The sequence below is a fragment of the Lissotriton vulgaris genome, chromosome 8, assembly GCF_964263255.1.
Source record: "Lissotriton vulgaris chromosome 8, aLisVul1.2, whole genome shotgun sequence".
NCBI classification, from domain to species: domain Eukaryota; kingdom Metazoa; phylum Chordata; class Amphibia; order Caudata; family Salamandridae; genus Lissotriton; species Lissotriton vulgaris.
The window spans coordinates 861,139,460-861,167,016 of record NC_141696.1 but is presented as its reverse complement, the minus strand read 5'-3'; the positions used below and the strand labels follow the sequence as shown (position 1 = coordinate 861,167,016).

Sequence of the window (27,557 nt, the reverse complement as noted above, 5' to 3'; positions counted from 1 at the left end):
CATGATTGTGCAAAGGCCCAGAAATGGTTAAGTAGAACATTATATGGACTTGCCTGTATTCATTCTCAACACGTTTTTTTGTTGTCTTTGTTTGCTTTATTTTCTGTCATGGGGCTTGAGGACAGCTGTGGAAGCGTTTTGTAGTGTTTTTAGCTTACATTTACTGGTTAATGTATGTACAGAAAACAGGAACAAATGCTTGCAAACAAAATATTATACAAGTACTTGGTTGTTTTTTTCACCTTCAGGACAACAGCAAATTAAATAATGCAGAGACCTTAATTGAAAAATAAATGCAAATTAAACTATTAAGTGGCAAATTTACTCATTTGCATTATGAAACATTAATTAGTTAATGTGATGACTGCAAGTGTCTGCTAGTGACACCAGAGTGTCACGGAACTGATCCCGCCTTGGCGCAGTACAGAATAGCGAGTTTTATGTTTATAATTCAATTAGATCGCAGCAAGTAACAGAAAGCACTGTAAATATTTAAGTCTTTATTTTTAACTTATATTACACACAATATAAGATAGGCTGCTGCGCCACACCTCTTCCGAGGGCCTTAACTCCAGGGGCCTCAGAGTAGTGGCCCAGGAGAAAGCAGAATACAGCAACATCCGTGGGTAGCGACTGCTTACTAAATAAATAATAGTAGCAGATTCATAAAGTATACATACAAACAAAAGCAAAACTCAAAATGTCAATTCACTGTGTAGATGTGAAGGCATTGAAATTGGAGACTAAATATAAATATATAGTATCCTTATCTTGATTCATGATTAGCAAACGGAATCTTGAAGGGATGACTGGGGGCCGCCTCAAAGGAAGCACTGGTATGCACCGACAAAAAGAGAACATGAATTAGGAGCACAAATGTGCTATCTAGAATAACACTTCATCTCTCACAAAAAAATTTAATTTTGAAAATCTCCAATCGTAAAAATAATGATTTTGACTTTCATATATTTTTTTTGCTTATGAACTAAATAAAATATTTCATAATTTGTGTCCTAGTTTGTAGTTGTATACTTGTTTCTGTAATTGTGTGTATTTCTTTAAGTTCAAATCCCACAAATGTTCAGGCGGGGATCCCTAGCTTCCAGTGGTGATTCGGGGGGTTCCACAGAAGCTAAAGGTTTAGAACCACTGCTCATTGTAGTTGCATAATAGCCACTGCTCTAAGTCATGTTTTGAAGGTTTCAGGTGCAGCTCATTATGTGCACACCCAGTTTCACATTCCATGTCAGGCATTTCTGCTCAAACCAACTTTCCTACGACAGAGAGCTACGTGGTCAGCATAGCCATAGGAAACAGAATTATGCAAGCGAGGAGTAGCCAGATATTTAGAATGTACGTTAGATTAGGGTTGTATTATTTATTGTATGTACATGGACCGGATCATGATACCATTTTCTGCATTGCACCAGCACATAAGGGGTCTGTGAGCTTCATTTTGGAGTCTTGGGCGCATACATTTACTCTAATTATATGTGAGTTAATGCATGTTTTGCTGACAGCAGAGCACAGAAACAAAGGTCAGTAATCTGCTGTTAGAAAACCATGCATTAACTCTGAGGTATTTCAAGTGAAGTAGGGGCCCAATACATCAGAATGAAGCACACAGACCCCTTCTGCACTGGTGCAGAGCAGACACCTTTGAAAAGACAAAAAACATCCGCGACAAAACTGTTAGGAGTCCCGGAAGGGAATTACCCTGTTGTAGAAAGACCTAAAATTAGTGCATGTGTCCAAAAGGGACCAAGGAATTAAAGGAAAAGTGTAAGGCAAGCCCTCAAACAACAACCTAGATGTCATGCTTCATCATGGAGGTGCCACATTTGTCAGGAATGATTAGAACATCTTCAGCAAGACCCCCAAGAGCTGTGTCTTCGACTGTATGGAGCTGCTTACTCCTCCCTCCCCCCCCCCCCCCCCGCGCCTTGAGACCCTCACGGATGAGTAGCGTTCTTTACCATTCCCTGATTGATTGATTGATTGATTGATTAGAGCGAGGGAAGGTCTCCCTGATTACAGAGAGTTTTTTTGTGACGACGTGGTGCAGAAAAAGTCCCCATGATGAGCCCCCTGGGGAAACATACTTTTCTGATCACAATACTGCCTGGAAAAAATTACTTATCCACTCAGACACAGCCAGAAAAGCTGTGCATGGTTTGTAATTTCAATACATCACGACCCACTTGGACAATGCTGCTCAACTTACAGATAGAGCTATCGATTCACAGCTGTAGTTAAAATGGTAAACTTACCAGATAATGAATATAAGCATGAGTTTGAAAAAGCGTATCTGAATCTCACTGCCCAGGCGCCGCTCATTCTCTGTGTAGATGCCTTGCCTTCCTTTTAGCAGCGAAGCAACTGCAAAGTGCAAAACAATCAATTGTGTAGTTATGAACACATGGCACCAAAAACGAAATGTGAGAAAAAAAGGGTTAAATATTAAGTGTGACTCGGACATTTCTGAATTTGTTAATTCACGAACTCTTGTGAGCTGGCTGATATTGTGAAGTAAAACAGAGTATGATGTCTTTCACCGAGACCACGTGATGATAGCATACCAGAATATGCAACGTTACAACAAATGCGATACAACGCATTTCATTACAATGCGGTCATCACAACGACTTACTGTAGGGGGCGCTGGATGTTGGAATAGTATAATTTACTATTCCAACTCCAGTCTGTGCAACAGTAGGGAAGGTGTTGGATTTTAAAACCAACACTTTCTGCCCCCTTCAGCAAGTCATTGTAACTACTTGCATTGTAATGAATTGCGATGTAACAACACGGTCGTTGTAACAACTGTGTTGTATTGGAATGGGCTGTATAGCATTCGTTGTAAATGCTGTCCCCTGCATACCAGTGTGCATGCTCCTACAAAGGAAAAGTACACAACTGAACGCAGGGGGAAACCAAAAAGGTTAAGGGTCATATTCACAAAGGTAAAAACACACATGTATCTTTATTCACATGCACATTAACTGTTACACCTAGGTGTAACTCTCCACTTTCTTGCTAGTTACCATTTCCAAGTGGGGGTTTTGACATAGGTGTAGACACACGCCTCCAACCGATAAAATGAGGAAGTGGAGCCTCCTACAACAGAATTTGCAAGTGTAAAATTACTACTAGTAAATTATCATCTGTTCGTGAAGACCTCCGGCACAGAGGTGGAGACCTCCCTCTTGGAAATTATAGTGAACATATTTTAATGTATAATATAAATAAAAATACATTGAAATATGTATTAATTACTTGGAAAATTGTAAAATATAATTTTACAGCATATTAACTCCTCAAATTGAATGTTTACTAAATAATTAGAATGATGTAGCATGATCGGCAAAAGAATGATGTGTTGTAAAGATAACCAAGCGATTGGTAACGTAGGCATTCCTTCCATCACCTTTGTGTATTTGATGTACTGCCCTAGGTGGCCAAAGGTATGCCCAGACATGGATCCTGTGCTCACTGTGCCACTGGAACTAAGCTACATCCGACTGGGGAGCCCCAATAAGGAAGAGTCTTGGGTTGCTTTTCTTTCCTCGATTTGGCAAACTCTCCTGCTGTGAAATCTCATGGGATTCCATGTTATGTCCGCTCTTTACCTCTCTGTTCATGGAGCAATCTTTGGTTCCTAAAGGTAGAGTATTTTTGGAAGATTTATTTTACTAAGGAAACTGGTTTTACGGTCTAGCCACCTGCCTCCTCCGTTAGGTCATCTTTCTTTTCTCGCTTTTCTATATCACTTGACTTTGCGTCACCTGACTCTCACAATGGTCGCACTCTCACCTGTCTCCATCTCTGTAGCACATCTCTCTTACTTGTCTTTCCCTTGTTCTGTCAGCGGTCTCTTTCTTATCCATCTCTTAATCACCGCTCTCTCACTTGTCTCTTTCTCCCTTTCCTGTTGCCCTTTAATATCTGTCTCACTTGTCATGTCTCTAAACGGTCTCTTCCTCACCTGTAACTGTAGGGTCCTCTATTCCCCCCTTTCTCTCAGCTTTTTCTAGCCTGTCCTAATCTCCCCTATCCCATCACTACCTTACTCTCAGCTCTCGCTGCATCACCTCGTTGTCTTCTTATCGCCTCTCTCACCTGCCTTGCTCTCTTCCTGAGCTGTCTCTTTCTTCTATGTCTTTTTCTTACTTCTCTACTCCTCTCAGTGGTCCTGTCCAATCTATCACATTATCAGCTCTTTCTCAGCGGTTTCCCTCTCACGCTAAGCTGTCACTTCTTTTCTGTCTGTCTCTCCTATCCCTCACCTATCCTCCCTTGCATCATAGCTGTCTCTTTACTTCGTTTTTATCTCCCTTCTTTCTCCTGTCCACCACTTATTAACAGTGGGTAAAAAATTGCGCACCAACGTTTTGCAACTTGCCTGTCATTTTGATACAGGACCTACATTCTAATAGGTCACAAAATAACCAATGACAGTTGGTTGATAAACGACTTGATTAAGGAACATTAACAAGGCAACTATTTGCACCTCCCTGTGATTGGCAACTGTTGGACTTAGCCCTTTTGGCAGGTTCACCCCTGAACTTTTTGCCTGTAAATGTGACCTGATACTAGTAGTTTGTGACCGCTGCGCACTTTAGCACTGTGGCCCAGTGAGTGCGTGCGCTCTCTGAGTGTGTGTGGTGAGATTGGCCTGCCCTCCCATAGGAATGCATGGGGGATATGTGTGTCCATGGTAATTCCTGATGTGAAAGGAGTGCAGGGGCGAGTTTGGTATGTGCGAACTCGTGAGAAGAAATGCTGCGTAATGGTGCGCGCAAATTTATTGTGACTAGTGGAGAAGTGCCACTTTTAGAAGTTAGCATTTCTGTGTGCAGTGTGTCTGCCTGCCTGATGTGAATTGCATGTCTGGCTTGTGATTAACAGGGGCTGGCTGGTGTAGTTGGCTCCAAGAGCCAGGATGGGTCTGCCCGGTGGTGAATAGGGAGATCTGCTTGTAGATGGGAGGGAGGAGTTGCACCTGGGACCCGAATAGGGCTGTGCTTTCCCTTCACAATGCTGGCTCCGCCTCCTTTGGTGCGTCTGATGTCCCTGGCCTGTCCTGTGAATAGAGAGGGAAGCTGAGGGAAAAAAAGTGCTCCTGAACCAGTTGTATCTAGTTCTCCCCTTGCCCTACAGTTGTAGACAAAGGATTTAGTGGTATAAGAAGGGGCTGTGACCCCATGAAAATGTTCTGCTTTTTGGATCCTGACAGAGGGGGGCTTGCTGCTGGTGCGGCCCAGGAGGGACCGCCATGGGGGCTGCCCCTTCCTGGAGTGCCCTGTGTGCTGCTGGCCCCTGGGCCCTACATTGCCCCCCTGATGCCTCCAGGACTTCTTGGACCTCTTGCTCTTGATATTGACCTTGCAAGACTTTCAGCAGCCTTCCTGCGCTTTATTTTGAGACTGGGCGTGCTTTGATTTAATTTCCCTAGGAGAGGGAGACCTGGGGGCTGAGCAGCGCGGAGCTGCAGCCCTTGCCAAGGGAATCCCCCTCGGAGGGATTCCCCCTCCTTGTGGGCTTTGGCGGGTGCCCACCGCGCTTTTTCCTCTTTAGCTAAGCAGTAGCCCACCCTGAGTCGTAGTGTGTTATTTTACTTGATGCACAGGTGCCCACCCCTCAAAGGGCACAGGTGTGCCAGGGCCCCCATTTTGTTCTATCCCCAGCTGCACGCCACCAGCGCGGGCAGCTTCAATGTATGGCTCAATTCTTGAGAGAGTCCCTGAGAGGGACAAAAGTGGCACAAGAGGTGCCAAGCCTTCCCCATTGTTCCCAGCTGCGCAGCAATTAGTGCCAGCTGCACCGTTTAGGAGCACAGTTCTTTTGGGGTCTTGCGAAGTCAGGAGTGAGATGGACTCCTTTGCCTTACACTTTCACAGCTGCCCAGCAAGTAGTGGGCAGCTGCTACGTTTAGGTTTGCCCAGTGGCGCACCCTTGACTTTCGCTGCCTAGGCTGCAGCCCTGACTTTGTGGACATAGGGCATTTGAGACCCCTTTTTGGATGGCCAGTTGGCCAGGGGGGAGGTTAAATTTATAGGGCGCCAGCCAGGCCCTAATGTGATTTATGTGCTAATGTGATGTGGTGCTAGGAAATGTATTGTGCATAGTATGTTTTGCGCACCCTGTGTTATACCTCTAACTGTGTTTTATGATTAGGAGGTTGTTCTGCATATCATGGTTTATGCTAGTGAGATTATGTATCACTGTTTGATTTACGCCCCTAATGTGAGTTATACTTAGGAAGTTAGGGTCTAATGTATTTAGACTTGTGTGATATTGTTCATAATGTAGTTTATGTCACAGACTGATGCTAAGTACAGTGATTACCAGTGTTTACTGGTTGTACGTTTATGATCTGTTTTACTTTTACCAAGTTCGCTTTGTGATGGTTCTGACCGTGGTCCATGTGGCCCGGTCAGGTGTAAATAATTCCCTTGTAAATATTGCCCAGTGCCAGTTGGCACATTGTACATGATGTGATTATTATTCTTTTTATTTTTTTTTATTTTATTGTTGGTGTGATTATTATTCTAATGTGTTTTGAGAATACAAAGGCTATTTTTGATATAACCTTGTGTGGAGTTCCTTTTGTAGTGTGTCTGGGATGTAGTTGCTGTTGGGTGCGTGCGCAAATGCTTTACATATGGCCTCTGGGATAAGCCTGACTGCTGGTGCCAAGCTACCAAGGGGGTGAGCAGGGATTGTCTTTGGCGTGTAACTCCCCAGGCCTGACTAGGGTAGTGGTCTCTGCCTGGCTTTGGTGCAAGCCTCCGCCAACCAGAGATCCAATTTCTAACAGCAACCAACACAGGGATGGTGTCCTACAAGGGACAGTCGACAAGCCTCCGTGTTTACATTCCCAAATGGGGGAACAAATGTAAACAGCCCATGTTCCTTAAAGGAACAGTGCTCCTTTAACCCCTTCCATGCTCATGACGAGCTCAGCTCGTCATGAGGTAGCCTGGAGCTGTGCTCATGACGAGCTGAGCTCGTCATGACACCAGCAAAATGGCAATTCCCAGCACAGGAGGGGAATTGCCTTAGCAGCCATAGTGTTAAAAAAAGCACAAGGTTTCCTGTAATAGAAGACATCAGAAGTGCAGGCAGTGGTCCCCAGGACCTAATTCTCAAAGAGGAAGATGCTCAACAGGACAGGTTCCGCTTTACAAACAAGTTTACACTTCTTCTGAGATATTGCCACCTTTTCAGTGGTTTGTGATCACAGTAGCAGACAAAAACAATTAATCTCATTGTGAATCTCAATTAAGAGCTTAATATCTTTTCACACCACCTCCTGGTATCAATTAAGAAATAGACGTAAAACCCTTTTTGCCTTCGGGAAGGCTTTTCCAAATCGCTAAAGGGTAGCAAAAAGCCTATTAAGCAGTTGCCAATCCAATAATTTTACATACTGCAGGGTTTGCAACAGCAAAATATATTATTACATGAGCGCACGTCTCACCTGCGATGACGCAGAATTGATTTTGATTATTTGCGCTTAAATAGCATGTTAATCTATGACCCACATTAACTTTAACATATATATGATTTTTTAATTACGTACTCGAATTATGCCATGTAGCAGTTTCATGTTATTCACTTTTTGATTTAGCAGAGTCAACCCAATACAGATTTTTGATTAGCTTTAGTTAGCCAGTGTGCATTTACAGAATTTTTCACTGCCAATGATATTTTACATGTTATTTACATTATGAGCAATTTGAATTCCTTGACTAATCATTGCCTTTTGCCTTCTGTATGGACTCTTAAAATGTACATATATCTTCGTGGTTTGCACTTAGAACCTTGCTTCCTTTGGATTTTACTTGAGCGGATGTTATGCCTGTATTCGAGGAGCGGGGTGACTCGATGCTGACCAAGGAGTCGGGGTGAAAGCCTGTATGCGGTCTTCCTGCTACTGTGGAGCTGAGGTTTTGTAAATCTCTTCTGTAAAGTATGCTCTGTAAGGAACGGTAAGGCAGTATTTCTGACTCACAGGACCCCCTGGCCTTTAAAAACTCCAAATAATAGCCCTCATATCGAGCTCACATACCAAAAGGACTACAAAGGACCTACAGTGCAACCCCCCAAGTCAGTCACACGGCTCTCGTCGCCTGTCATGCTGAAAAGAACCAGGAGAGAGAAACGCAGGCTTCAGTACAGTTGGTACATTGTGCTAGATAGGTCAACACAAGGTTAAATATTTATATAAATGCCTGAGAAAAGTATGAATGTAATTATAAGTGTACTAGCTCCATATTTATTACTTGCATATTAGTAAAACGTATGAGAGTGGCTCTTACTCATGAGGAGTTTTTTTTTCTCAGCAGGTTAGAAAATTGCACACACGTGTAATAAAGAGCCACAGTTGTGTGGAAAACCGTTGGAAGACAACGCATTACACAACTTCATCTGTGAGAAGAATGCCAGAACCGGACTAGGGCGGAGGAGTATCGCCTTACTGCTTTCTTGCAGTGCAGAAGCAGAAACATAAAATAGTAAAACAACCATTTTATGTTTCTGCTTCTCGCACTGCAAGAAGGCAGAAGTGTTAGGTTGCAGGCGTGCGGGACTGCTCTACGAGCAGGCTGGGCAGGGGAGGAGTGGTGTGCCCACTTCAGAGTGAGCACGGGCTGCCCAAACCAGTCATGCACACTCTGCCCTTTCTCCATGCAGGCTGCAATGCAGCCTACATTTTATTTATTTATTTAAGAGTTTTATATAGCGCTGGCCAGACCCGAAGGTATCAGAGCACTTTACAACATTTATCGTGATGCAATCGAACACAAAGTATAACAATAATAAGCACATTGATTTGTGACGAATCCTGTTCAGGGAGGGGGGACAAAGTAGCGAGCAAGTCAAGAGGTAGGTAAAGTAGAAGCCTTCTTATGTGACTATATACTGCAATGGGCAGGATTCTACGTTAGGTAGCAACTATCCATTCTGAAGAGTTTGGTTGAGGAAGAGGTCTTTGAGCTTGCTTTTGAAGTTTATGAAGGAGGAGTAAGCCCTGATATGGACTGGGATGGAGTTCCATATTTTGGGTGCATTTCCAGAGAAGGAGCGTGATAAGGTTTTTTGTTTGCGAGTTTTCGGTGGAATGAGCAGTAGAATGTTAGTACTTCTGAGATTCCTTGTCTGACCGGCCTGCATGGAGAAAATGGCCTCCCTATAAGTGCCTGGCTGGGCACTGTCCCGACCAATCACAACGCTGCCATAGCAGCATTGTGATTGGCTTAGGGGAGGGGACGGAGGCTGCCTGCTTTCTTTTCCAGCCGGAGGCAGGAGAACAGAAGCAGGAACAGAGAAAACGGGGGACCCGGCCAGCCAGCAGACAGGTACGTTTTTTAAATGTATTATTTTACCCCCCTCCCTGCGCGACCAACCATGTGGACAGGGATAAGTCAGGAACAGAAATGTCAAGTCTAGTCTATTTTAGATAGATTATGATGTATCACTTGTGTACCAGAAGAACAAGAATAAGAAACATTGAGCAGTAAACTGTGCAGGGGTTTTATGTTACATTATATATGAGAAAAAGTACAATGTTAGAGAAAGCTGCTCTCAGAGGCAAGTAGTACTCATCCTGAGAAATGTATCAGCGCTTTTATACAGTGTAGTAAGGCCTGCTGAGAAGAGATAGTCTTACAGGAAACATTGTATCATCCAACAAGAGGACAGACTACCATAGCAGTACAAGAGCAACTGGAGATTTTTACACATTCGTGGGGTACAACGCAATGTGAATCAAACACACTTGGAGGCAGTCCAGCAGTTCTCAAGAGACCAGATACAAGAAAAAACACTGTCAATTCATAGAAACTCATACTACATCAAGCCTCATCCAAGAAAGAAAGAAAATAAATAAACGGTCTTAAATATGTGTTCCTACGCAGTTTATAACCACCTGTAGAGAAAACAAGTCTTTATGTATGAACTCAAATGCGCTTCTTTTGTTTACAGAAGTTACTTTCACCCCAACCTCTTCGGAAAGATCACATGATATGCAACATTTCTGTTATTGTGTGGGTAAAAAGATCAAAGCAATATGAAAGACACTGGGTAATGTTAAATTAACAAATAAGATTATAAGGTATTGGAGACTCCAAGAAAATAACTGAAAGAGTTGCAGGAAATAAGGCTTTAGTCATGTAGGGTAAATATTTATTTTTGATGGGGCAAAGGAGTTGCTTGTCCACAGATTTTAAATGACAGACCTAGCTTGCTCAGCAACGCAGAGAGTCTTACTTATGATTTGACGAAGCGCGAAAAACACCATAAAAGGAGATGCTGTGGTAGCGGCTCTCTTCACATTTGTGTGATCCCTGCCAGGCAGGCAGGGATCTCTAAATGTGGCAGGCGGCCCTCTGCCAGGGTGGCTGAAGACACAACCCCTCCTTGGCAGTACAGAGTAAAACCAGAGTAAATCCAGGACAAAACAAGGCCCTGAGTTATTACATATCTATTAGAATGCTTACAAATTTGTCTTTGTTGTATGTAATTAAGAACTGGGGGTTTGAGTAACTTGCATAATTTTCGGGTAGTATACTAATGTAAAATTGAAAATAATGTGTAATTATGTAAAATGCATCTCACACTCAAAAATGTACCCAAATGGTTTGTTCGGGTAACAATTTAAGTTAAAAATTTAATTTTTAGTTGATTTCCGGTTGCTGACATTCAGAACACTGCTGCTTTTGTTCGAATTTGTAGTTTAGTGCTAAAAAATTACTCGAGCAGTCAAAACAGTAAAAAAATCTATCTAAAATGTTTGTTGACCATACATGTTAAAGGAACTGTCATTTGCTTTCAAAACACTGCCATTCTCATTCAAATTTGTAGCTTCGCAATAAAAAATTACTTGAATGGTCCACTCGGATAACAATTCTACCTGAAATGCCAATTGCGTTAAAAAATTACCCAAATGGTATCCCTTGTGTTCAAATTTCTCCCTGAAATTACGTGATGTGGCGTAAAGGCATAATCTTGGTAATTTTGTGTACATTTTTTTTATGCAAAACTACCAAAATGATGCCAAATAGTCTGACGTAATTAAAATTTCAGCCAGGCCTATTGTAAACCACAGTAAAAAATGTCAAAATGTGCCTTGAAGCTAGAAGAACCTCAAAAATGGGTGAAAGAAAGGAAAAGATGGCTGAAGATAATAGGCCATTCAAAGATTGAGTCTGAAAATGTTAGCTTGGCTCGTAAAGGGCATAGGCGAGCAGATGTTAAATATAAAATGCCAGGTCCCCGACTTATTGCAGAGTAACAGCTAGGCGACTGTGCCAAAGCTACCCATCTATGAGGCTAGAACTTGTAAAACGGTCATCTTTGTTTTTCTATTAAATGACAACAAGCCATTTCATTACAGGATGCAATAACCCATTAACTAGAGTGTAGTATTAGAATTTAAATAATTATGTACTCTAGAACAATGTGTTACTTGCTCTTAAAAGGCTAGGTTGCAATTTGTATAAGTCATAAGTGTTCTTGTTTACAATGAAAAAAGTTAGAATGCTTGAAAAGTACTTGAGAATTTTTGGGGGGTAAATATAATGGGATATCAAATACTAGAATGCAACTGGACTGGACTCATGGAAATGACCTAGAAACAGTTGCTGTTCACAGTCCAAGATGTCTGAGATTCTGCCCCTTTTACTTTACAGGCTGTTACTATTGACTATTCGAATACATGAAAGATAGTATTAGCATCAACAAGTCTGACTTTATATAGTTCAATGCCCGTTACACTTGTTGAGCCATGCAATTACAATATGTATGGTATTTTAAACAGTTGTTGAATGCAAAAAATGTTCACTCTTGCTCCTAGAATCTTACCTGCGGCTACTGTTCTGGAAAATAGGATTGGGTTTACCACTAAAACTAGCAGTAAGGGTGCATATGTTGTGACATAATGTGGAATCGCGTGCTCCAAACCATTTTCACAGCTGAAAAGAAAATTATAAATAGTGTGAATGAACATTTCCTCACAAGTCTTAGAACAATCCATGTCAAAACATTGCAAACTGAGTAGTGTGGGGGACAGGATGTATGACATCTTTTGTCATTTAAGTGGACTCATGTTGCCCATCTGCATCAAGTTAATGTTACACCACACACCAGCTATGTAGAATTCTGCTAGCACTGCAGGTATAGGACAAAACATGCCCATCTAGTAGAAATGGGTGCCAACAGTGATACCAACATGCAATGTAAATTAAATTCTGTTATGATGAGTGTTCAAGCATTTATTCACTCAATGCAACTGGCTGCATTAAACTGACCTACTGCAGACGCCAGCTGGGTAAATAATGGAAACATACGCAATTACAATAAAATATTTGTATATAGTAATTTACACCACAGACAGATTTACTAAACATTAGTGCGTAACGTATGTGGTCAAAGCACTGCTGCGTTTTTTGTGCTGAAAGTTGAAGTGAGCACAGCGCTAAAGGCCATTGTATTGCATAGTGCCAAAGGCCTGATAAGCGGTGTCTTTATTGACTATGAAACAGCGCAAACACCCCAACGATTCCACACCAAACGTGATAACCTAAAGTCATACAGAATAACTTGGCCTGACTTTGCACCAACAAATGAATCAATCACAAACAATCGGCAAAAGTGATTTTTCTATAAATAAAACATGTAAAATACTCTGTCGCTTTGAAGAAGTACCCTGCCACCATATTTTGAGATGTTCACTGGCCCTGCTGACACCTCTTGCTTTTACAGGAACCGCAATTACAATGGTTCCTGTAAATGCATTGAAAGTTTGACATACAGCTCCGGCAACATGACAGAGCTGAACGTTAAACTTTAAACTTAAAATCTTAAAGGAAGATTTAATTTTTTTAACTAAAAACATAATGAACCCCTTGCAATGGTCGCCTGGGAAGAATACACATGGATTCCTACCAGAGCAGTACCCTCAAAGTTGTACCTGTGCTTCTGCTCACAGGCAGAGGACCCTGTATTTCATTCTGCAGTGAGGACCATCCCATGCTCATCTGTGAGGAGGTAAACTGTGCACTAAACTGGCTCCTTTGAATCTGGACATGCAATGACTAAGAATGGCAGTGGGGAGCTCCCAACTGCCTGAACCTGGGCAAATGGTTGGTGTTTTTCTACAGCCTGTTGAATACCTTCTAGACTTAAACCTATCTGGTTTTTGATTGCTTTTTGATGGCGCTGAGGGATATGTAGAAGAGGCAACATAACAGGAGCTAAGACTAAGGGCAAGTTAGAAAGCTGGGGTTTGATCAGATTTTTAAAGGTTGCAAAGGTGTGATATGCCCAAATATGTCAAGTCAAGTCAAGTCAATAAATTTATATAGCGCGCTACACACCCAGAGGGTCTCAAGGCGCTTGAAGAGATGTGGGGAATTACTTCTCGAATATCCAAGTTTTAAGTTGCTTTCTGAATGCTAGGTGGTTTTGAGTGAGGCGAAGGTGCATGGGAAGTGAGTTCCAGGTTTTGGCCGCAAGGTAGGAGAATGATCTTCCTCCCATTGTGGTTTTGTTGACGCGGGGAATAGCAGCGAGGGCTTGGTTGGAGGAGCGCAGTTGGCGGGAGGGGGTGTAGAAGGAAAGACGTGTATTGAGGCATTCGGGTCCAAGTTCGTAAAGGGCTTTGTGTGCGTGGGTGAGTAGGCGGAAAGTAATCCTCTTATTGACGGGAAGCCAGTGGAGGTTTTTCAGGTGACCAGAAATGTGTTCTTTGCGCGGGATGTCTAATATGAGTCTGGCTGATGCGTTCCTGATGCGTTGGAGTTTTTTCTGAAGTTTTGCGGTGGTACCGGCGTAAAGGGTGTTTCCGTAGTCCAGGCGGCTTGTAACCAGTGCGTGGGTCACCGTTTTTCTAGTTTCGGTGGGGATCCAGCGAAATGTTTTTTTGAGCATGCGAAGGATGTTGAAGCAAGATGAAGAGACGGCGTTGACTTGTCTGGTCATCGAGAGTGAGGAGTCCAGGATGACGCCCAGGTTCCTTGCGTGATCCGTCGGGATGGGTGCTTTTCCGAGGGCTTCTGGCCACCAAGAGTCGTCCCAGGCGGAGGGGGAGGTACCTAAGATAAGGACTTCTGTTTTGTCTGAATTCAGTTTCAGACGGCTATGCTTCATCCATTCGGCTACTTCTTTCATTCCTTCATGTAGGTTCGTTTTGGCGGTGTCAGGGTCTTTGGTGAGTGAGAGGATCAGTTGAGTGTCATCAGCATAGGAGATGATGTTGAGGTTGTGTTGGCGTGCAATGGACGCGAGGGGGCTCATGTATATGTTGAAGAGGGTGGGGCTGAGTGAAGATCCTTGTGGCACGCCGCAGATGACTTCAGTGGCCTCTGACTTGAATGGTGGGAGGCGTACTCTCTGAGTTCTTCCGGCAAGGAATGAGGTGATCCATTCCAATGCTTTTCCTTGGATTCCGATGTTTCTGAGTCGTTGTAGCAGGGTGTCATGACAGACTGTCGAAGGCTGCGGAGAGGTCGAGGAGGATGAGGGCGACTGTGTCTCCATTGTCCAGTAGAGTTCGGATGTCGTCTGTTGCTGCGATGAGTGCGGTCTCAGTACTGTGTTTGGCTCGGAAGCCGGACTGTGAGGAGTCGAGGGATTTGTTGGCTTCGAGGAAGGCGGCGAGCTGGTTGTTGACAGCTTTCTCGATGACTTTGGCCGGGAATGGAAGGAGCGAGATGGGGCGGTAGTTTTTGAGTTCGGTGGGGTCGGCTGTGGGTTTTTTCAGAAGGGCGCTGAGTTCGGCGTGTTTCTAGCTTTCTGGGAAGGTGCCAGAGTTGAGGGAGTAGTTGATGACATCTCGGAGGTGTGGTGCTATGATGGAGTCAGCCTTGTTGAAGATGTGGTGAGGGCATGGGTCTGTGGGGGATCCTGAGTGGATGGAGTTCATCAGGCGGATGGTGTCCTCAGTGGAGATTGGGTTCCAGTCATTGAGGATGTTCAAGGGCGGTGAAGGTACGGCAGAGGGTTGGGTGGGTTGGTCTCCGGGTTGGTTGTCGAAGCTGTTGTGGATGTCTGCGATTTTGTCGTGGAAGAACGAAGCTAGGGAGTCGCAAAGGGTTTGAGAGGGGGTGATGTGGTAATTTATTCAAGTAGAAGGGGGCCTAAAAAAAAACCTGAAGATTGTCCTCCATTTGAGTGGTGTGAAATCGACGAGGAGCAGGTAAAATGATACTCGAAAACCTCAGAGTCCTTGTCAGAAGGTAGAAATTAATGCAGGACGAGAGGTACAGTGAGCCAGGCCCATACAAAGCCTTGTGGTAAAAACAGAGAAGTTTGAAGATACATCTTTTTCTAATCGGCTGCCAGTGCAACCATCTCTGACCCTGAGCTATTCTGGAGCCTAACGGCAGTAAGCAAACCAAGCATGCTGCCATATTTTGGATGACTATGCCTCGTTTTCCTGCATGCTTTTTTTACGCTGGATGCTGGAATAGTATCATTTACTATTCCAACTCCAGTCTGTGCAATAGTAGAGAAGGTGTTAGGTTTTAAATCCAACACTCCCGCTCATCAGAGATAAAAGCAGAGCTGCCAAATAAGTAGACTCCAACAAAGTGCATGTGAGCTCTGAGTTGACTATGGCTGATGAACACAATCTCTCACTTCATCAACTGCTATATTCTGCTTTGAGCTTCATTTTCAACCTGTTGCTGCTGTGGCCGAGACCCAGTTGACTAGGAAGGTTGGGAGAAGCCTGTGTGGCCTGCGAGGACCTGCTCTGTCATTTCTGTGAGCCAGACAGTAATCTGATCCCTGTTCTTTGAGTCTACCCCCTTTGCTTGAGGAGCCACTGACTATAAGGCTCAAGGTCCACTGTGTAGTAAGGCAACCACATAGTGGGACAGCCAGCATCACTAACCCTAAATCCAGGAAGGTAGGCTTACCTTTCTGAAGCCTGTAAAAACATTATCTAAACTTGAAAAAACTGTCCCCTTCCTTTGCATGTTACCATGTGTGTTGTTAACAGTTCCAATTTGTTTAGCTATTTTCTTGTGTTTTATTAGATCAATATGTTACAGATTAGTAACAGATATTGCATTTTGAAGGGAGGATTGAGAGTCCTCTGTTTAGAAGTTTATTGACTGTGGTCAGACTGCTGTCGCAAGCATCTGTTGTTTCCCCACAGTAGCAAACACTTTCAATGTTTCTGTAATTGACTACAGTTAATATATAGTGTACATAGGAAGAAGCTGTGGTTTTAATACTGTATTGGGTTATGCAGTTGTTTCATTGCGCTTCGTGTATATTGTTTTGTGTAATGTATTTTTTGTGACCTACCTTACCAATTCTACTGTACATATACTTATATATTTTTGAGTTATTACTGAAGTTTAAGACGTTAATCTTTTATGATGACTTATGTGTTAAGCAATTAAAGCAGGACCAGCATTATTTCACAACCACAGACAGTGGTAAACAGTTCCTTGTCACAGGATTTGCTGGTTTTCGCTGGAAGCATTTGTTGACATATACCTAATAAAACAACAGAACATAACACTACAGCATGCACAAAGCAACATAGTCCAATTAAAACATAGCAGGGCACATCACAGGAACAAAGAATACTGCACAGTGACTGCAGTACAACAAAACAAAATCGCATTGTAATAATGCAGCAAAAATACACAGCAGCACAAAAAACAACAGAACACATCACCTACACCTCAAAATACCACACAATAAATATGCATAAATGTTCTTCTCACTCACCTACATAATCCTGTTTTCATAATATGGGGGTAAAAGGAGTTTAGTGCAAGCACTGCCTTAACTTACCAACAATGATATAAAATGGCGCCATTCAAAAATGTTTTGTGATCTACGCCTGCAGCTTAATCTGGTGCTCTTATTGCTCACCTTATATAACATAGCTCTATACCTCTCAGAAATATGGGCCAGTAATTTCTGAGTTTCCAATCGCACACATTTTCTTCCGTGAACATCTCTGGTGGAGATAGGTTATTCGTGTTGTCTTACTTTTCTTTGCTTTGCCCAATTAAAGTTATTAAAAGAATGTATTCCCATTAACTCATTCATGCTTACCAAATGCCAAGGGACAGCCTTAGAAAATCAAATAATCAAACAGGTAATGATATCTACTTACTTGGAGACGGTAGGATAATAGAGCATAACGAGTCCTTCCACACAAAGCAGGATGGCCAGACCCCAAGTCATCATGTGATATAATACAATCGTGCTAGAAAAAATGAAAGAAAAACAATCAGACACATAGATTGCATGCCATTTGTATCTAAATGTAAACATGTATGGTTGAACATCATTTTAGCCCTTCTGTAGCTTCCATGTCCTTTTTGCTAGAACTAAAATAGGGAGGCTTTTGCCCTATTAAAACATGAACGTAGTCAGTCCTGCCAACTACCACGCATCAGGTTTGAGACTAACGCATTTCAGTGTGGTGCTGCACATCACCACACTGAAATGCATGATCATGCCTCAGCTGTAAGACAAGCCATTTTATTAGTGCTCAGCTTAACTGCCTAAATAAAACTCAGGTGTCAGAGGCAGCTGGCAGCACGCAGTAGCATGCGCAAGCTGCTTCCTCAGGCTTGGGGCTCGCTCTGCTGCTTAATGCTGCTACAATGGCTCGCTCTGCTGCTTAATGTTGCTACAATGTATCACCATGAAGTTGAGTTCTTGGAGGCTGATTCCTGCCAAGGCTCTCAGATGACATCACGTTGGTAAAGCCCAGTGGTTAGTACTGAGACATGGCAGCCCAGTCAGGTTGTGTGATACAACACTGACTTAAGAACCACGGAGCCCGGACGGGAAACGGCCTCTACAACAAAGCCGTTTCCACGAAATCCTTTACCACGCATGCTTTACAACGCATGCGTGGTTACAACGAGAGGCTTTACCACGCATACCTTTACTACAAAATACGTAGTAAAGGCATGTGTGGTAAATGAAAAAAAAGGGGGGGTTTGCGGGGTCTCCCCCATAAAATAAAATAAAGCGTTGGGATAAAAAGGGGGGCTGGGGGGTCTCCCCCCCCAAAACAACAAAGCTTACCTGAAAAGCCGAAGTGAAGACGAAGCTGAAGCAATCTACGTCGTTAGAGAGGAAACGGAAAGTAACTTCTGCTTCCTCTCAACGACGTACGACCGACGTAACCAAAGAAGAAGGAGAGAAGGCCAGTTAAAAGGTAAGGGGCATTTTAGTAAAATAAATATATATATATTAAGGGTTAAGGGCAGGGGTAAATATAAGGAGTGGAGGCAGGGGGCATTTAAGGGGAGAGTTATAACCTTTATCAAGAGTATGCCCTCACCATGCATACATTTACAACGAAAAACGTTGTAAATGTATGCGTGGTAAAGGTATATTCGAGGTAAAGGTTAAGCGTGGAAAACGAATTCCGTTGTAACGCATGCGTGGTAAAGGCATGCGTTGCAACGGAATTCGTTGTAACGTCATACATTCAGCCCGGACATCACGTCCTGCTGCCGGAGTCAGCGCCCCAGCAGTGACAAGGCCCAGCCGAGTCCACGCTCCCACGGTCACATGGTCGAGCCTGCAGCGGGCGGGCGAAAAAGAAGCCTGTCTCGGTCAAGGGAGATTAGCACTCGTGGCGGCGCATCGCTCATACGCACACGTCCCCAGCACCTGGCCTCATAGACTGGCAATGGGAAAAAAAGACACACAGCAAGCCAGCACTCACACCATCACGAGCTTGGCTGTGAACGGCTCCACCAAACACCAGTTGTTGTCAGGCCTCCAGGGTTCAGGAGCCCAGAGCCCACAACACACAAGCCACCCTCGTTGTAGTGAAAGTCACTACTTGCCTGTGTACTTGCATCGCTAGCATGCCTTTCAGGTCCAGTGGCGTCAGCATCATTCGTGGCCCGCATCGACCCTGCGCCCAGCAGTCTGCCCTGCCACTCACGCTTGCGAGTATCGGCGAGCGCACTAGCGACTGAAGATGAATGTGCAAAACGCAGATGGAGGGGGTGGTGGCAAAATGGACGCCTACCACACTTGGCAGCTCTGTCAGGATTCCACGACTGGGATAACATTGGGATCTCTACCCTGGGTGACGTCATGCGGGGGACCGGGTTTGAAATTCTTCCAGGATATCCAGAAAGACTTCCAGATGCCGAAAAACCAATTTTTTTAGTATCAACATGCTCCGACATGCTCTTTCCCCTAGCTTAGTGGGGTTGGAAACACTGGCAGAGTTCAGTCCAGTGGAGGCCAAGGTCTTTTTGGGGGACCTCCATGACCATAAGATTTCTAAAATGTATCAGTCCTTGTTACGCACTGCTCCCCATCACTACAGCACCTGAGGGAGACTTGGGAAGGTGACGTTGTTCAGATGGAAGAGGAAGACTGGATGGAGGCGTTGGCCTCTCCACGTGGGGGGGCAATCGCCATGAGCCTACGACTTATCCACTTCAAGTACCTACACCGGGTATATTATAACAGGGTTAGGCTTTGGAGGGCGGGTTTGGTGGCCTCCCCAGTGTGTCTCCGATGTGAACATGAGGTGGGAAACCTGTTGCATACTGTCTGGCACTGCTCTGCTTTAGCGCGATTCTGGATGGGGGTGCTGGCCTGCCTCTCTAAAGTACTGGGGTGGGACCTTCCAAACCTCACCAAAGCTAGTCCTCCTGCATGTTATGGAAGGGATTGGGGCAACATTTAGAAGCGCCATCTCATACTTCTGGGATTTACCCTGGCAAAAAGGGATATTGCTAGAGCTTGGAAGGCAGGGGTGGCACCCTCTGTCTCTGCCTGGAAAAATGGTCTGGATTTCTGTATGGGTATAGAGACCCCAATCTTTGTGGCCAGGGGTGCCCCAAAAGCATTTTAAGATCTGGAAACGTTGGGCGGACTATCGTGGGCTGGAGCTCAAGCCGCCACAGGTGGCCTGGCACCAAGACCCAGAATGACCTCCCCACTAGTCGTTATTACATTTTTTTCTCTTTTGTTCTTTTCAACTGCTTTCCTATGGATGTTCGGCAGGATAGCTGCCTTGTAGGTACTGATGTGTTACAGTTTAACAATTACAGTCAGCGATATGATGTGTTGCTCTGGAATGGTCAACAGTGCGCTGGGGGGTGGGTTAGGGGTGTTACAGTTCTAGGGCCAGATGTAGGTGGCCGAAAATAGCCATTTATCGATCGGTAACGGCCGAATTCCGCCGTTACCGACCGGTAAATGGCCATTGACATGTAGGGGCCATTAAGGGCTAGATGTAGGTAGAATAGATTTACCGATTTTTAATTACCGAATTTTACCGATTCGGTAATTAAAAATCGGTAAATCTAAGGGGTGGGTATGTAGGTATTCCAGATGTGCTGGAATACCGATTCGGAAGAATTCGGTATTTACCGACTCGGTAAATACCGAATCGGTAAGGCCAATTCATTCCTATGGGCTTTGAAGCCCAATGGAATGAATGGGCATTACCGATTCGGTATTTACCGAATCGGTAAATACCGAATTTCACAAGGGTGCAGGGGGTGTCACTTTGACACCCTCTGGCACCCCAAAAATAGGCATGTGCGCCATGTGGCACACAGACATGCCCTAAGGGCATGTCTGTCTGTCATATGTCTAGGTGTGCATGCACACATGTGCATGCACACCTGAATTCGGTATTTTAACACCCAAATGGATTGGGTGGTAAAATACCGAATTTGAAGGGCCGTTGGGACTCAGAAGAGTCCCACCTACATCTGGGAATTACCGAATCGGTAAAAATACCGATTCGGTATTTTACAAATTCTGTAAATTTACCGATTCGGTAAATTTACAGAATCTGTAAATTCTGGCCCCTACATCTCAAGATGCCAAATACCGGTCGGAAACGGCCGAATTAGGCCGTTTCCGACCGGTATTTGCCACCTACATCGGGCCCCAAATGTTGCAATTTCTGTAATTTTACCGAAAATGCAAGATTGAAATGTGGGTAGCCAATTTTCCATTGGCACATGGCTTTCAGAATCGGTATTTTATCATGGAATACAAATCCATGGTAAAATCCCGATTCCTGTGTACATGCACATCTGTGCATGTACACATGTGCCATGTGACAGACAGACGTGCCCTTAGGGCATGTCTGTGTGCCCCATTGCACACATGCCCGTTTTGGGGGTGCTAGAGGGTGTCAAAGTGACACCCCCTGCACCCTTGACAAATTCGATACTTACCGAATCGGTATTTGAATTGAATCCTATGGGCTTCAAGGCCCATAGGATTCAATAGCAAATACCGATTCGGTATTTACAGAATCGGTAAATACCGATTTTTTAAGGAATCTGTAAAAAATCCAGATGTTGGTACCTACATCCCATTTACCGATTTTGAAATACCGAATCGGTAAAATTCGGTAATATTCGGTATTTCAAAATCGGTAAATGTGATTTACCTACATCTGGCCCTCAGTGTTCAGATTGTATTTGTATTGCTCTTCATTTTCTCCTGAAAATAAATGAAAATGGTCAAATTCAAATGATGTGTATTGATGTGGCAGCAGCTTCTGGGTTACAGAGCTCTGCGTCATATGTGATGTTTTGACAAATAAAATTTGTTTTAACGAAAAAAGATTAAGACATGAAGAATGAGTTTGCTGTGTTGTAGCACTAACAGACAAGGGTTGCTCTCCGGTTTGCACAGCTGGGAAAATGGCAGGTATTCTTATGGCTAGTGCTTTTGGTGTAATGAACCTGGGAAAAGAAAATTGATAAGGATGATTCTGGAAGGTTGGGCAAGAAAACATGGAAAGGCAAAAGGTAAGGTGAGACCTATACAGAAGGCATTTTGGAGGTGGTGGTGGTTCGGGAGAGACGCATGTGTATCCCCTTGGGAATTCTCTCTGCTCTGTTCAGTTTTTACATTAATGTTTTTCGTGACTTTGAGGGGCTCTGAGGTAGCTAGTTCAAGGGCCTTTGGGGAATTCAAAGGGAAGATGTGCAGTGACAAAGGGTTGAGTTATAGCTACACTTGAGTAAAACAGATTCAAGAACGAAGGGCACATGAGTGTCAATAAGTAAAGCCTGTTTTGGACATGCCCTGTGTGGGTATTGAAAAAACTGTTGAAAAACAGAAGACAGGAAAGGTAACCATTATATGTACATGAGGATATAAGTACGCAAGTACTGGATATTTTTTGACCACCTTGCTTAAAGAGCAGAAGTTCAAAAGACACAGACTTTGGAACCCAATCTTTTAGGATAGGTGCAGCAACGGTGGGATTTCAGAAAGGGATGGATAAGCAGGACTGTAAACCTTTGAGGAGGTGGAGGAGTGGCTCCATGTGAGGGCATGTGCGACTATAAAGCCTATGGTATATACATAGTTTCTCTCACTCTGCAGATGACCAATGGATAGGTAACCGGAAGGAGGGACTATGGATATGCGGACACTCCATGATTCATTGGGCTGGAGTGCAACCGGAATCTCTACAACAAGGAATACAACTGAGATTGGACTTGGACCACTGCATAATGAGATGGTTTGCAAGAGGGGATACAAGGGGAGCAGCTGATGCCAGGATTACAAGAAATCAAGAAGTTGTGATAAACTGATGTGCTGATTACACATGTGGGTGAGAATGATCTTTCGCAGATTATGGGTCTACAACTCTTAAAAATTATAAAAGGGGATTTGACACTGGTGAAGAAGTGGTGACAAGAGGCTCAACTGTAGTAGAGCCAATGCTTCCAAGAAAGGTTTGACAGGGGCAAAAAATCCAGCAGCCATCAATGGAGACAGGAGTTAAGAAAATAGGGAACTTCTGTGGTTTTGCAGGACAGAAGGATTTTAAGTTTGAAAGCATCCATAAATTGTGGATGAGAAGCTGGGGTTATTTCAGGAGGGTGGGTTCATCGGGGAATGCATGATACTTAGATGGACTAATGCACCATTTCGGTACCTTGAAGGATGGAAAATGAACTTCTCTGGTCAGCTCCCTGGGGGAGAAGACGAAACACCTCAAGTGACGGGTCCTTCTGGTGGTGGTCAGAAGGGAATGCAGGATGGGATTTGGGGTATCAGGAGAAAGTCCAAGGGAAGGTTAAGAATGTAGGAGTGAACAGAAGGATGGGCGGCTTGGTCCATGGGTAGCCGAGCCTGCCAAGTGGGAAAAACAGAGGAGGCCAAGGGAAAAGCCAGAGGAGCCTCAGGCTTGCATAAGGGTAGATATGATACAGAGGAGGCACAAGAGGGGTATTTAAAGAAAGTAGAACTGTTTAGGGAAGGTGGGATTAGCTCGTTGGTTATTGTTTAGTTCAATGATTACAGAATTCTAGTTTGTATGGCAAGAAGCCAAAGGATGATGTTATTGACATGCCCAGCTTGCTTCCCAATAAAGCAGTTTTACGGCTTAAGAGGGCCTGGGAGTACTTTCTTCTTCACACTCATTGCAGGAGTGATGGAAACTGCTGCCACAGACTCCAATGGGTAGTCAGTCCATGCAAAATCGCAATACTCTTTTGCAGTATTTAACACAGCACTATCATTCTACCAGCAAACTCAGCAGTTTAAAGGTTATAAATGGGCACACAGCACAGTAGTAAAGGCGCTTAATCCAGGAAATCAATCTAGGCATTGTTTGTATGTATTCTCAAGTCCCCATTGCACAAAGAAGAGTAGAGACACTTGAACCATAAACATCGGCTGCTCGCTTAGCAGCTGACACCACCTGAAAACAAAACTGTGTATTAATCATCTCATGATCCAGTAAATACGCCTAAGCAAATAACGACTGATTCACCCCGGGGCTCATTACTTTGTTATGTGAGAAACAAATGAAATGGAGATAAAAGAAAAGTCAAATTAATGGCTTGCAGCAAGACCAAAAATATGTTTTGAATGTAAATAGGGCACAATAACACTTTTTCTAATTTAGTAAGTCAAAAAACATACACTTGTCACCTCTGATCCAATATCTCTAGTTTTACATAAGGACAGCCCAGCATCCCACCACCCGAGTAACGGCTACTGGTCTCTCCACCATCTGCTTTGGATAGTCATAAGCTCTGGTTCTTGCTCCCAAAATAAAAGAAAAATATGGGTAGCATCTTCGAGCAAAATAACAAACTAGTGAAGAACTCCACCTTTCAATTACCATTATGTGGGAAAGTCATCCATCTCCGGCAAAACAACCATGGCAAAGAGTGAACTACATCAAGGACACTCCTTTGGGAGTTTCTACATCGGGAGTCACTTCATCTGGAGCCAATACATTGTAAGTGAGTTTTTCTACTTCTACAATGGGCATCTCATGACATCGCATGTAAGTATTGTTAAGTAACTAAAACCTAAAATACAATGTATGCCTTAAACCTAAGATCTATCTATCTATCTATCTATCTATCTATCTATCTATCTATCTATCTATCTATCTATCTATCTATCTATCTATCTATCTATCTAATAGATCTTATCTATCTAATCTATCTTACCTATCTGTTCACTGAAAAACCCAAAGGTTAAAGTAGCATTATAGTTAGGTGTGATAAAACGATCATTTTTGTTTTAAAAAAAAAAACTTAGAAATGCACTGAAAAAATCAAGGGTTAAAGTAAACTAAAGTTAGGTGAATATGTCTGTGACATCTGAGATGTTGTCAATGATGTCACATATGATGTTATAGACCTTGTCATGAGTGATGTAATATTTGAGATCATAAGCAGGGCATGGAAGGGGCGTAAGGTATAGCTAGCTCTGCTATCTATAGCTAGTGAAGTTCTGTGGAATTTTTAGTTCAAAATGTTAATGTTGCCACTAACATATTCATCTAACTATAACATTACTTTATACTTGAGTTGTTCAGTGAACGTCTGTGGTTTATTTTAAACAAAATCATATCTTTTTGTCACACATAATTAGAAAGTTACTTTAACAATTGTTTTTTGTGTCTTGGGCATAAAAGGAATTCCAGATTCACCACAGTTTAAAATCCCTCAGACACGTGCAAACATACCTGAACTTTCTATCTGTGCTTAACATTCCCACTTTCAGATTTGGTGGGGAATGTATCTTGGAGATTTGCAAAGTGTACCGTTCACCTTCTCAGGAACGGGTGCATCTGATGTTGTTTAGCTAGATACCCAGGCCCTTGGACATTCCATCAAAATGTTTGATCTGCTCATTTTGTCAGCGGTCAAGAAGTTTGTATACAGAGTATTCCTCTGTGGCTGTTGCTCCCTCTTCTTGTCTATTAACATGACTCCTGTTTGGCCAGTGAAAAGTCCCTTCTTGCTTTTCATAGGGTTTTAAAGACCTGGCTCTTCCCACTCGCTATTTAGATTACCTTTCCGATATCTCCCCTATGTCTGCTCTGCGCCATGAAACCCCTTAGGGAAGATGTGTGCATTACAAATACTTTAAATAAACAGTTGGCATCCTGTGTGCTCTAACTATAGAGAGGAAAGGGTATAAACTGTGCAAAGCCACCTGTTGATGATCCAGTTTTCCTTGAAGGTCACTGAGGCTTTGCCTTCTGCACCTTCCAGCATTCCAATCATGCTTGTATTACTGCTTCTAATTTTGCTTTCTGAGTCCTCTGTTCTTTTTGTTCTAAAAATGCTACTTGTTCTGCTAAACTCTGAATTTGTTGTTCAGTTTAAGGTTGAAGCATTTGGATTGTCGATTCAGTTTCTGTCACCCTCTCAGTCAGTTTCAATTGTCCCTCTCTGATAAAGCAACGATGAATTGATCTTAGCAGTTAATAATGCATCAAGATTGTTCACTGGCTGAGTGGCCCTTTCCTGTGAGGGATCAATTTGTGATATTTCCGTGAGTTCTGTTTCTGTCAACCTAGGTATTTAGTACAGCATGTTAACTTCAGTTCACGTCAAAAGTTTCTGATCTACAATACACGGATATTTCATGGTCTCTGCCAGGAACACCATAAGCCTCAATATTTCAGCAAGCAACTGTTTCAAAATGCTAGAGAAACTACTAATGTCTCACCCAGAAGAGGCCTCTAAGCAGTGAGTCAATGCTTCAGGTAGTTACCCCACCCGCAATTACATTGGCATCCGAGAACTTTTGTTGTGATCCAAATAATGTTGACACTTCTAGCCCAGTGCCAGGTGTATTTCATTGCTGACCTGCTAGTTCTCCAAATAAACTATCAAAAGTGTGCTTTGTCTTGTCTCGTTTAGGTGGGATGGCAGCTTCTTGGTCTGTTCCTATAGTCAAGAGGAATGAACTTCTGTTGTACAACTTTGAACATTTCAAGAGTGGATTAAAAACACTCTTTTCAAAACACTTTTGTCCAGCCAGCTGACACAGACTGGTTGCAACTGAAGAAGGGAAATAGTGACCTAATCCCATACCTTCTAGAAAGTAATCGAATAATTGCAGAATCAGATTGGCTGAGTGTAAGAAGGCTTCTTTTTTCTTTGAAGTTAGAAGAACTGAAAGATAGGCTGGCTCAAAAAGTAGAATTACCATACAATTGAGTAATTAGGAAATTAAGCTAGATTACTGTGTCACATAGAGAAAAAATAAGTGAAACAAGAAAGAGGGGTAAAGGTGATTTCTGTCAAGGAGAAAAAAGAGAAAACAGAGACTTATTTTAAATCTGATAAACCAAAACCAATGCAAGATAGGAGGGATGTGTGGCCATTTGTCCAAAGGAGAAAGGGAAGCTAGATGGGGTCAGGGATGTGTTTATATTTTGGTTTTTAAAAAGGACCATTTGTTTCCCCAATGTTCCACAAAACCAAAAAGTAAATGAAGCACAAAATCAGCAGGGAAACATAACCACATGATAGTGCAGAGGTCATACTCCTGAGTAAGTAAACCTGACAGACATCCCATGAGTTGTGAAATTTAGGGATCAATTCTTGTCCACATTGTTTATACCTGTCTCTATAACATCTATAGGCAGTACTATGAAGTGGAAAATAGTTGCATTTAATAGATTCCAGGGTAACAGGAGATTTTATGGACTTTGCATTTGCTAAGTCAGATCAGATACCTTTGGTAGCTAAAGAAAATACAGCATTCTTAAGGGTAATTGACCAAACTAAACTTACTTCAGGTCCAATAGTTTCATAGACAGTAGCCCGTCAGACGATAACACTAAAAACCAAGAAGAGATCATAAACTTCGATGTTTTTGATAAAGCCAAGTCAACCGCCTTTACCCCACATAGGGAATATGATTGTTGCATTAACGTACAACCAGGCTCCATCATCCCGTGTAGTAATGTCTATGCCCTTACTGAGAAGGAGAATTAACACTTAAGAAAATATCTAGATGAACTGTTGGAGATTGGCTTCATACGTCACTCAAATGCACTTACTTCTTCAACTCTCTTTTTTCCCAATGAAAGAGCTTTGAACCAAATGACTGTCACAATCATTACTCCCATCATTAATCACACAACTATTATCAACTTCATAATGCGATAATCAAGACCTGAGAGGGGCTTGACATTTGATTCAGGTGATTGAGGTGAGTAAGTGAAAAATGGAGTTCAGACTAAATTTGGATTGTTTGAGCATTCGATAATGTCCTGTGGACTGTGTAATGCCCCC

At 43.0% G+C, this 27,557-nt stretch overlaps 1 protein-coding gene across 2 annotated transcripts in view; it reads right to left on the bottom strand.

Annotated features, from left to right (window-relative positions):
• The window catches only part of GPR143 (G protein-coupled receptor 143), a 372,216-nt gene that overhangs the window by 265,554 nt on the left and 79,105 nt on the right, over positions 1–27,557 (bottom strand). For both annotated transcript variants that reach the window (XM_086934793.1, XM_086934792.1), the window contains exons 4-6: positions 17,144–17,236; positions 11,866–11,975; positions 2,271–2,379 (exon numbers count right to left, since the gene is read on the bottom strand). In XM_086934793.1, coding sequence (XP_086790919.1) covers positions 2,271–2,379; positions 11,866–11,975; positions 17,144–17,236 — 312 coding nt within the window. The remainder of the gene's footprint in view (positions 1–2,270; positions 2,380–11,865; positions 11,976–17,143; positions 17,237–27,557) is intronic.